At 39.6% G+C, this 12,082-nt stretch overlaps 1 protein-coding gene across 4 annotated transcripts in view; it reads left to right on the top strand.

Moving 5' to 3' along the window:
- LOC124164334 (fibrillin-1-like) overlaps positions 1–12,082 on the top strand; it is a 69,711-nt gene that overhangs the window by 3,643 nt on the left and 53,986 nt on the right. Inside the window, exons 1-4 of one of the 4 annotated variants that reach the window (XM_046541608.1) lie at positions 369–400; positions 4,250–4,376; positions 5,129–5,275; positions 8,988–9,128. In XM_046541608.1, coding sequence (XP_046397564.1) covers positions 4,280–4,376; positions 5,129–5,275; positions 8,988–9,128 — 385 coding nt within the window. In that variant the 5' untranslated portion in view covers positions 369–400; positions 4,250–4,279. Of the gene's footprint in view, positions 1–368; positions 401–4,120; positions 4,144–4,249; positions 4,377–5,128; positions 5,276–8,987; positions 9,129–12,082 lie in introns of those variants that run through there. The other 3 variants (XM_046541609.1, XM_046541610.1, XM_046541607.1) reach the window with 3 other exon arrangements.

Genomic DNA, 12,082 nt, shown 5'->3' with positions numbered 1-12,082 from the left:
CGTAATACGTGAACTTAAAATGCGAAGGAAAGCCTCACTATTCATACAGAAACTGCATCGGGCGTACAGAAAGCGTTTCAGATATGTTAAACAAATTAGAGTGGTAGCTCCTTGAGTTCTGGAGGCCACCCGCTAGGCTCTATCGATTGAGAATATCTCTCAGAGCCACACAGATAAAGTCAAATTAGTCCCGTTATGTATCAAGATCCAAAAGAAGCGATAAATTAAGGGAGATATTTTGCGGAACTCATAGCTTTGGGAATTGTATTCCTCCGAACAATGACGATTTTCAAATGATCCTAGTCGCACCTTCGTATGTGCATTTCTGTTGTATTTACCAACGGCTGGTGTCCCAGCAACCCCTGCCTCACGTCCATTAACGTGGCTGGAAGAGTAGCATGTAAGTGTAGATTTAACGCCCCATCCGATGTACTGGACTTCAAGTACTCGTCATAATGACACATGCAGAAATTGGACAGTCCCTGAAAAATAATATAGGTTTGAACCCGAGCCCACGGGGCGTGAGAGAGAGAGCCACCACTACAATTCGGAAGCTCTAAAACTTCGCAGACCAATTGGTAGAGGACTCTAATTTACAGTCGCACATTGTCCATTGAGAGATAACCACGATTTATGGGGCTATATTCCCGAAGAACCGTCAGTTTTTACTCAAATTAGTCTCAAATTCAAAAGACTATGGAAAAGCAAAAGAAGAGATTGATTGAGCAATTAGGAACACGCGTCCCTCTGAGGGAGCCATGAAGAACATTACCTTAGACACTCAATTTGTTTATACGTGTGATAGAAATGACAAAATCTCGGCTAAACAAAAGAATCACTCCATGACTACGCTATTACTTCGTGTGTGATAAAACGTGAAATGACGATCTGAAGCGGGCATGAATATGTTTGTGGGAATGTATTGACGTAGATTGAGTTTTGTGTGGAGAGTTAAGATAACTACAAATGTGGGTATTTATGCAATCGTTTCAGGCTTAACGTGGTTGAAATGCGATATATCCATGATAAAACATGAACAACAAATGGTAATTTTCACAATTTTAACTCCACTACCAACCATGCTTTCGACACTCTGACATGAATGACATAGAAGTGCACTTGAAAATGGCATTGGTAAAGACATAGAGTGGCAACACCATGGTCGGTAGTGTAGTCATGCATTTAACAGCGGAAATTAACATTTGTTGTTTATATTTTACTAGCTAAGCCAGCGAACTTCGTACCGCCCAATAATCAATTAAGAGTTTAGTTTCATCATTTGTAAATCAAGAGTGGCTGTACTGATTTGAATAATAATATTTGACTTGATAAAAAAATTCTATAAAGCCACAACAATAAGTGTTTCAATGGCTTGTTAGACAGACATTTTCTTTACTAAATCTTCATTAGATAGACCGGTGCACGTACACGCGGATTTAAAATTTTTTTTTCTAATTTTTATGTCTTAAATTAGGAAATAACTTGGCTTGGATATCTTCTTATAAAGCAGTTAATGAAGCCGAAATGTTATCCATTCAGTTGTTGACCTATTTGTGTTTTTGACTGTAAAAAAAACGTCTTTTGCGTAAACCTGCCCCTTCTTGACGCAATTTATGCAGCGCTTGACTGACGCTCAAAATCTAGTGAGAATGGCCCCTTTGTTATCATGTGTGATTTTTAAATAACATGGATTAGACATTCGAGGGGCATGGATATTCTTGCGAACAGTGTGTTATGGGAATTCGTTTCTCTTCCGAACTATCGCGGACTTAGAAAGTGCCTCGTGGAGCTCAGTGCCACACCATTTCGCATCTTCCATTTTTGCAAACGAGTGACGTCCAAACATCCTCCTCCAACACGCCAATTGTGGCGGCTTACGTGTTAGGACGTAGGTTTAGATCAAAGAGTTTGCAGATCAGAAGATTATGCCAGCAGAAGAGCCAAAACTGGACGGTTACTAAGCGAATTTTTTTGTGGAAGTTAGTTAGGTTATTTATTCCTTTACAACCGAAAACATCAAATTTAACCTTAAAACATCGGATTTTTCAACAATCTTAAATATTACTAGTACACAAACTATCATGACCTAGATAGTGTTAGTTTCTTTGCCGCATAGTTGTAGAAGACACTGGTTTAATGTAAGTGAAAAATATGACTTAAACTCAAGACACTTCATTTAATTGACATCAGATCAGAAGAGTATTGTTACACAGAGTAAACATAAGTAGACTTGATCGCTTACCAACGAACATTACAAGAACAACAAATAGGGGCAACATTTATACTCCTACTGAACCTATAATGTAAAATCAAGAGTAGTTTATTTTCCGACGAAGTTAGCCTTATCTTATGAAAGCCAACTTACTACGGTAGATTAGATAATGTAAATAAAATAAGAGAGATAGACTGCGGAAAAGATAAAATCAGAATTTTGATTTTTCCACGATAAATAAGAGAGTATAACGGCATTGCTAGGACTTACAAATAGGTTAGTTGACTTGTAGGTTAGCCTTCTGACTTATGTAACCCTTAATAAAGGCCGGATCTAGATATATTTCTCTAGTGTAAGCGAACAACATTCGCCCCCTTCCTAAAAAGTAACCTGAGAGGTAGCGGGGATTCTCTTTGGATACGTTTTAAAGTAAATACACATACTTTAGGAATAAGGGTAAGTATGGGCTTAAATATTATCGTAAACTTAAAACATATCATTTTATATTCAATGTGGTATTTCCGGACCTAAAAAACCAATAATACTGTCAAACCTCGGTTAGCGAACGCCTCTGATAATGAGCAATTCGGATAACGACCAAAAATTTCGCTAAAAATTTGCCTCGAATAGCGAACAAAATTTCGGTGAGCGAACAGATGTGTAGCGGCCATGTTTGTGTTCGGTGCTGTGCGATCCCAAATGGATACAAAGTAATACAACGACTACAACAGTAATTCTACAAGTAATACAATATAATACAATACCTATATACCCTGTAACTTTCATATGATAGCGAGTCAGTAGGAGCTGGGAAACAATTATTCCAATTGCCTTCATTTCTCATGGGAAAAATTGTTTCGGATAGCGGAAATTTCGGATAATGACCAGCTTTCTGGAACGGAGTGTGGTCGTTATCCGAGGTTCTACTGTACTATATGTATTGGACTGAGCGCTTAGGCTCCCCCTTATGCTTGGCGCCCTACGCAGCCGTGTACTTTGCTTACCGCTTGAACCGGCCCTGTCCTTAATGCACGTTACTGAATTTTCTTACTTACTATTTCTCATAGCATGTTTGGTGCGTACTCGTTTTACTAGCAGATTTCCTTCTTGACTAGTGGGCAAGTTTTTCCTTTACATGAATGTGGGAGCATAATTTGTTAGAATGCGTACCTAACATTTCAATGACCACGTGGTGTGCATGTGGGCAGTGGTGGCGCGTGCATATACGCATGTTAGCAAGTATACAGTAGGCTCTTGCTAACGTGCTTGTGCTCTGCACACTGCAACATGAATGAATTACGATAGAAAACTATTCCTTTACAACGAAAAAGACAAAACTCCAGTCTACAAATGGATGAAATATGAAGCTCCGAGCCCTACACCTATTTCGTTGGCGAATTCACCGCTCTACAAGTGTGCGATACCGTGGCATCGTGCCAGTCGCATATTCGGTCTACGCGATCGCTTTGGGGTGTCCGCGCGGGACGAGGTAAGCGGTGAGGGGGGTACCACGTTCAAATGGGTGCTAGGAGCAGACTCAAAACGACGCCAGTGCGCCCGCGCATATTTGGAGAGTAACTTGCAGAGTTAGTGCAGTTGCCACATACACTACCTGCGCCCAGAATACTAGTCCGTCAATGCATCCAGTGCCATTTAGCGTATTCATTTGAACTTCATGCTAAAAACACTTTTTACGTGTTTTTCTAGCTGCTATTTGCTGTTGTGCTTTCTATACCACGTTGTGAGTCTGGCATCTATTTTTATACAATATTTAATCTCTCTAACTCATAGTATGTCTGCTGTAATGCACACCCTGGTTAAATTACCACCAGCCGCCGCAGCATGTGGGAATCCTCTTGAATGCTGCATGCTGGTAATTGATCACCCTCTGCCAAACACCCTAGAGGTGGCTCTCAGGGTTTTGCGTAAAGGTAGACCAATGCGGAACGCGAAGTCGCGACCCCTGTTTACAATCGAGGCCGATTTTTTTTCTGCCGATGTGTTACTAAACCTCTCTTTCTTACCTCACATTTTCAGCTAACTGCATCACCTGGTTGAAAGGAAGAAATGAAGATGCCTTCTATCAGTCTCCTTTTCGTATTCATTTCCATCGCAGCTGTGAATCCCGCAGAGCCATACGTCATACCAGAGTTCCAGGGTTCAGGTAACTATAAGCCATCTTTTTTTTAGCGAATTCGAGAAATAAATTGAAAATGAAGATCTCCTTGCATACAAGGGTACTTGAATAGAAATATAAAAACATTGAAGGGCGCACGGTCGGGTATGCGCGATTCGCAGTAAATCCTTTTTGCTTTCGTAGTTAAGAGAACGTTTTTCCGCTAAAAAAATATGAATCGCGGTAAGATATATACCACTTTTAACTGTTGGATATGTGGGAAAATTACTCCGAAAACCAATTAAATGACAATTAAGAATATGTACAGAGAACTTGACCTAAATTTGAAGTCCCGTATTCAGCGACTCCATGCGTGAAAATGTCTTCTTCGAGTTACGAACCAATAATTTTCAAATAGCAATAGGTCGGTTCGCAGCTCACGTGGATTCGGCAGAATCCACATGGTTTAATCTTACATTTAGACACCTTATACATATCCATCATTTCCATGGAATAAAAGGTATATCTTAGTTTCCAGCGCAATGTGATGGAAATCTTTGAAAAATTGACATAATGAAAGCACTCGTCTAGTTCCACACTTATTTTTTTTCTACCAACCCAGGATTCGGCACCTTGAAAATGGATTGAATTGACGTGTGAAAACCTGTTTTGGTAGAAAAAAAAGTGCTTTCGTGGCGTGAAATATCCTTTAAATTATCCTTCAAAGTATGAATGACGCCGATGATTAGTACTTCGCGAGCGTTTATTGTCAGTTGTTGATCTATCAGTCGCTATTTCAGCAGGAGACACTAAAGTTGGAGATCCTTGCCGGGACGGAGTTGGTTGCGAATCTCAACCTCACCTTATGTGCTCAGTAATCGCGGGAAACGGAACATGTACCTGCATAGACGACTACCACGCTGACAACTCGCTGAATTGTGAGGCTGGTAAGTCCATTCATCAACATCTACATTCTACGGGGTACTGTGCAAGCCACCACTAGGGTGTGTGGCACGGGGTCATTCCACACCAGGTATGCAACATTCGTCCTAGCCTTAATCAGACGCACGCTCGTTCGCTAGACAAACGCCAAGCACTGAGGACAGCGAGACCAGAAACCGGAAGAGTGCTAAGGACGCTAGCTAGTCACCATGAAAATAAAACTATTCGTTGGTAATTGATAAATGAAAAATTAGCATAGAAAGCGTTTCATGCGTGCATCATAGCATGCCAAAATATGTATGCATAGCATGCCAAAATATATGTATGCATAGCCTGCCAATATATGTAGGAATATATTCAGTATTCACAAATATAGTAGCTTATTAACCCATTCGCCTCTTAATTTTTCATGAAAATTTCTTAACTAAATGCCTTTTGTATTTTTCTAAGGGTTTTAATTTTCCTATTATTTTATAGAATATGAAATTTTGTGTCAAGACGCATAGAATTTTTATGGGATAATTTTAGTTGGTTTTTTTTGCACATGATATTTAGTTTTAAGATAACATTCATTCAATAAAAATTTTCAAATGCAACAACAGCAATGACGCTACCGGCAGTTCGCCGGCTCTTTACCTTAAGGAAAATCGTATCGAACCGGCGAATCGCCGTCTATTTACCCGAATGGGTTAACTATACAACAAATCTTATTTTAACCATTCCGATTCAAGCTATCCTAGATCCTTTGTCAGCAGATATTAGTTGGAAACATTAATGATTGTTACAAAGTATCAGTTATTGCTACCCTTCCCCCTACTTACTCCGCCTTGACCTCCACACCCTGTAATCAGCGTGCATTTGGTTCCTACAGGCATGTAACTCATTTGATATTTAACTATATACATTAGGCCGGTCCTTATTTTTCATAATTGCGAAAAGTTATGTTTTCCTGGTCTCAAAATGATCCAAATGAGGTCTATATTCACGTGTTAAAATTTGGTTACTTTTTAATAACGGCAACCCGTGCCCCAAGGGCCCTAAATACTAAGGACCCTCAATTGAGTTTTTTGGGGTGGACAAAGTGCTATTCCTATGTAAAACGTAAAAGTAAAGTCCTTTCGGTCCAAATTTCTGTTTGTTTTGACCTATCTCTAAGCGTTTAGGAGATATCGTCCGTCGTAATGTAATCCCCCCCAGGGCGCCAACCCGCACCGCGGTACCGCTGAGGTGGAATAGATTTCAATATATTCAAGAAGAAAGTAAAAGGTGTGGTTCTCCGCTCCCAACAGTGTCAGAAGAATTAGAAATATAATGAAAATGTATTTTATTTTGGCTAATGTACCGAAATTCATGGACAGACTGAAAATAAATTGATCTCTTGCATTGGAAGTATTGTTATGGCAATTAAATTCTTACTAAGGTAAGCACATTTCTTCAGAGGCTAGATCTTACCAGTGTGGGCAAAGTCGTTACCGAGGGAGGGGAGGGGGTTGAGGGGAAGTCTGTAGTAAGTGGTGCGGGCCGTACCTCAGCGGTACCGCGGTGCGGGTTGGCGCCCTGGGGGGGATTACATTAAGACGGACGATATCTCCTAAACGCTTAGAGATAGGTCAAAACCAACAGAAATTTGGATCGAAAGGGCTTTACTTTTACGTTTTACATAGGAATAGCACTTTGTCCACCCCAAAAAACTCAATTGAGGGTCCTTAGTATTTAGGGCCCTTGGGGCATGGGTTGCCGTTATTAAAAAGTAACCAAATTTTAACACGTGAATATAGACCTCATTTGGATCATTTTGAGACCAGGAGAACATAACTTTTCGCAATTATGAAAAATAAGGGCCGGCCTAATATACATAGTTAAAGAAATAGTACGGAATAAGAGTGCGTCCCATTTTTCTGTTTGTCTTGAGAATGACGCTATAACCGTCGAAACCAGTCGGCATCACCGTAAAGTTAGTGGAACTGTGATGTGGTTTTTTTTGTTCTACAAGGAATATCTCCTCGTTCCACCGAGTCTCGCAAAAATCACTGGATATCTAAAATCACTGGACAGCTAAAGTAATACTCTGGCTTGTATTCCAGTTTTTTCGGACTAACTTGCATACTATTCTAATAAATGTTTCCATTCTTTCTCAGCTCCAAAGACCGTTTGAACTGAATAGATAAACTGGTTGCGCACCTGTTGATCTGTAACTCAAATAAGGCTGGAGTTATTTTTATGGGACAAACGGGACAAGTTTTTAGTTCAGGGACAGTGAAAAACTTTTGATCTTTCATCAATCGTGGCATAACAATAAATTTATACTAATCTTTTACTAAATTTAGATCGTGTGTGTGATTTCTAATTGGATGTCTCACAAGTGTTCGACAAAGGTGTTAAATTAGATTTATAGAGAACGTTTTTGACAAGTCCGTATGGTAGACAGGAAAGATAACAAGAGATAGACAGAAAGACGGTAAGATAAAGGCCAGCAGTAAGAGACCGACTGCACGCAGATCAAATGCACAATGGTTTTCTTCAGACCACTTCAGAATCAAATGGTCAAACTTGAGATAAAATTGGAAATAAATGTTGATCAGAGAGGCATGGGTCAGGAAGGTGGGATACTGAGATCGTAGTAGCACTACAAGAAAGTTTAGAACAGACTGTAAGTCGTAACGAGCCTTTGGAACATTGAGTTTGATCGTGTTCGATGGCCTTGAGGACCACATGGAAGGGGAACCAGTCCGTCACATTGTAAATTGATCGCACAAAGCAAGATTATTTATCATTATGAAACTATCATTCTATTTGGTGATTGGGAAAAAATATTGCTATGCATAAAATATCGATGTGTGGGGTCCTACGGACGCGATATCGATCAGTTTTTCGCTGATATTACTTTCACAGTCTATTCATTATGCAATAATAATATGTGATGCGTATCATAACTATTATTGCATTTATTTCAACACAACGCTCTATGGAGTTATATGAATGAATGAATGATTTATTTAGTAAAACATGCCTCTAATTACAAAGACCAACGAAAAATTTGTTTGAAAACTTTTTTTTTTTAATTTTAATAGCTGATCTTTATAGATTTTGATGTGCCGAATCCAAACCTGGCCTTAGTTTTTTTTTGTATCATCCATAGTTTCCAAGCAATATGTAAGTATTTAATATTTAGTCTAATAATAGCAAGAGATAGACAGAAAGACGGTAAGATAAAGGCCAGCAGTAAGAGACCACGTGGGGGACCAGTATAGGGCATGTGGGGAAATTAATGAAACACTGTGTTGCATCATAAAATTGTTTGTATTTACTGTTCCCTACATCGTGGTAAAATTGTTTGTATTTACTACAGCGTGATAATACAGGGTTTACTTGTCAACTGGAATTGGTCTACATTTTATTTCCCTTTTTTCCTTGACGCTTCTTGTGTAGCTTTTTCTGCGATGAATCGCTTGCTGAACTTCTCGGTGAAGTACCAACAGTAATCCCCCATTATCTTCGTTTATTAGACCTACTTTTTCAATTTTATTGTAACTACGAAAAAGATGTTAAATTCTAAAAATTTACTTGGTTTCACTCATTTAACTGTAAAATGTGAATAAATGGTGGGTGATACAACTATAAAACCATCATATTTGGATTCGGCAACTTTAAAAACATAAGAATAAGGTATTTTCAGTAAAAGGTTTTTTCATTGTTGGCCTGTGTTATCATCAATAGGCAGTGCTTATGTTGCCAACCCTTGCAGAAACGGAGCTGGTTGCGAGACCCTTGGAAATGGAAAGTGCACCGTCGAAGTAGGAGTTGGACGTTGTACCTGCATCAAAGGATATCACTTCATTGGAGACTATTGTTCTTTGGGTAACTATTTTAAGATATGGCCCCTGAATATAGAACCAAATAAATGCACAACGCGCCAAGCGCGTACCCAAGATCAAAACTAAAGGGGAGCAAGCCGTGGTTCTTCAATTTGTAACACAGAAAATGTTAAGGAAACTAGAATTCAAGAAAATTATGACGGCGATTTATAAGTTTAAAAAATTACTTTCTCGAAAAGAAACACATTTTTGATTGCGTGTCTTATCCTAATATCACTTTTCTTTGATTTGAAGAAAATTTGTTAAAAACTTTCGGTTTGGTCTGAATTTACTTTGGCTTCTAGGTCGGGGGGCAGTTGCCCCCTGATGCCCCCCGCTGGGTACGCCCACGCAACGCGCCCACGATTGCCCCATAATAATCTAAAAACCCATAGTCATAGCTATGAAGTCCACTACGAGGATGTAAACCTATCGCCTCTCACCCGGCCTTTACATGGTTAACGTGTTCTACAGTTTGAGTCGTACTTCTCCGCGGCGTTGATTTGAATATCGAAGTTCCAACAACACGTATCTCAAATTCGGCCGGTTTGAGACAGGTATCTTAAAAATGTGTAATAATAAAAAAACTAATCTTTGTTTGCAAATGAATGCTCCTTTTTCAGTTTTATGAACTTTTGGTTTTTAATTTCAGTTTACAATTAAAAATATTAATCATGTTTTTTTGCTCTGCTGAAAAGTTGCTATTTTTGAGATACGTGTTGTTAGAACTTAGCCATCGATATGTCTCCGTGCTCAATGCAAGGGGACTGCAAAGAGGAGGCCCAATGCAATCCCATAGAAGCTGATTTCTGAGGCCACATCGGTCGCATTTTAATCGGTATTAAAAAAATTTCCGCGGCGCGATGATGAGTGCTGTGCGATCCACTTTTTCCCCCCTATATTTTGCAGTTAAATGTGTGTCATTGCGAGGAATGGGATTGAAAAGTGGTGAATTTAATAGATAATGTCATCGTGTGTATAAATTTCAGTTAATACCCCTAATTACACCTTATTTCCCTGTTTCACTGGCATATATTTGTCCGTCATCGACGCGAGTGGCGACCTTTGTAAACCCATGCAAATTCGCAGTGGGTGACAGTAAATTTAGAGGCCGAATTGAGGATCCTCTCTTATAATAATATTTATTTTACGGGCACAAGCCCTTTTACAAAATACAAATTAAAATACAAAATAGCACAATATAGGTACAAAAAAGGACAGGATATAAAAAATGTACTTAATATTGTAACGGTACACTCCCGGTTGCCGTGCACCGTCGAACTGGGATCACGATCCGAGTTCTTAATTTTTCGTAGGTTCTGGGGCTCGCGGTCAAGATGGGAACTCAGGGCATTGAACCCAATGGGACAGCAAGAGGATGAATGACCTCGTACACAGCGAATGACTGTCATACGAAAATTTATTCAGAGAAAATAAAACGAACACTTTTGTCCTTAAACACTAATGAGGGATGAAAGGTGATGCTGACTTGGGTGAGACATCAATGATACACTTGCAAAAAAGAAAAGCGAAGCAAATATACCAGACACAAAAAGAAAGAAATCTTAAATCTAATAAATGAGGGATGAGATGACTATTGGGGTAAATGAATAAAAATGGACAAAAATAACACTGAATATCTCAATGATTGCTATGACACGGGCACTCGTTATCTTGCTCGAGTTGCGACAAAAACCACTGCACTTCAAAGGCAATTATGGGTAATGTTCGTTGTTCTACTTTCAAATGTTACACGCTCCACGTTCCGTTCAATCAAAAATGAGTCTGACGTCAACCAGATGGGATGACGCGAACGGGAGAATAGTGATACATTTATGAGTGATACAATTTAAAATGGTCTTTAGACCGAGAAAGAGCGACGTGAGTTTATGTCAGAAACCACATGGTTATTAGGATGACACACGTGCACACTGGGGACTTTCTTCGTTATTAGGGCGCGTGGGCTGGCTGGAGCGGGGGGAGGATCGGGATTATTTCCCCGTCCCGGGAGAGGGTTTAGAGTACTTAAGTGTCAAAGACGGCGGGTCCGAATCCTGGTCGCCGGGTCACGATGCGTCGATCGCAAGGAACTACATCCCGCGAATCCTTGGACGATGTCGTGATGTCCTGACGAAAAAACGAGGACACTTTTCTTGTGCCTCGCTGTACTCCACGCTTTCCTCTCCGGGACGCCTTTCCCCTGGTCGCGTTGTCCGACCTCCAGAATGCCGTAGCCCTCGTCTGCCGCGGCCCCGTCTTATTGCCCCACCTCGGCACTGTCACAGCTGACCTCCGTCCTCTCTAGCGGATCAACCACCGCTTTCTCAGGAATCGACCCCAGTTCCCACAATACCGGGCCTTATATACCCATTACACAACAAAAGACATGCTAAATGGTAGCAGACGACAGTATATAAAAAAAGAAGGTCGCTCATCACTTGCTGTTGCCGCGCGCCAACATAAATCGGGAAAAAGACGCGGACACAGAACGGGCCTTGACGAGGCTTTTCGTCACATCATAAAATTAATGTGGAAAACTGTACATGATTTAAAAAAGCGTACAAGAATAAAACAGGATAAATGCATTACAAAAATAAAACATATAGTTAAAAGCCAACTGACAATAATCTTTAGTTAAATACATACAGAAATTTGTACTAAAGAATGATACAGACTAGTTAGGTAGGCAATAAAAGATGGGTCTGTAAGGAATTTTTAAATGAAATTTTTTTGTTGATGAGAAATATCAAAATCTGAGCATATGCTATTAAAATTTCTTACTATCCTGTACATAGGCAAATAAAATATGTAATTGCAACTACTATATGGGAGGGAGAATAAATTCTGAGATTTAGTGTGTAATGCAAGAACACTTATATCAATAATATCTAACAAATCAGGGCATTGGACTTGGTTATTTAACAATGCATGTAAGAACATTAAACCCAATTGTTTTCT

The sequence above is a fragment of the Ischnura elegans genome, chromosome 8 (genome assembly GCF_921293095.1).
Source record: "Ischnura elegans chromosome 8, ioIscEleg1.1, whole genome shotgun sequence".
In the NCBI taxonomy this organism is placed as follows: domain Eukaryota; kingdom Metazoa; phylum Arthropoda; class Insecta; order Odonata; family Coenagrionidae; genus Ischnura; species Ischnura elegans.
This window is presented reverse-complemented; position numbering and strand designations above follow the sequence as displayed.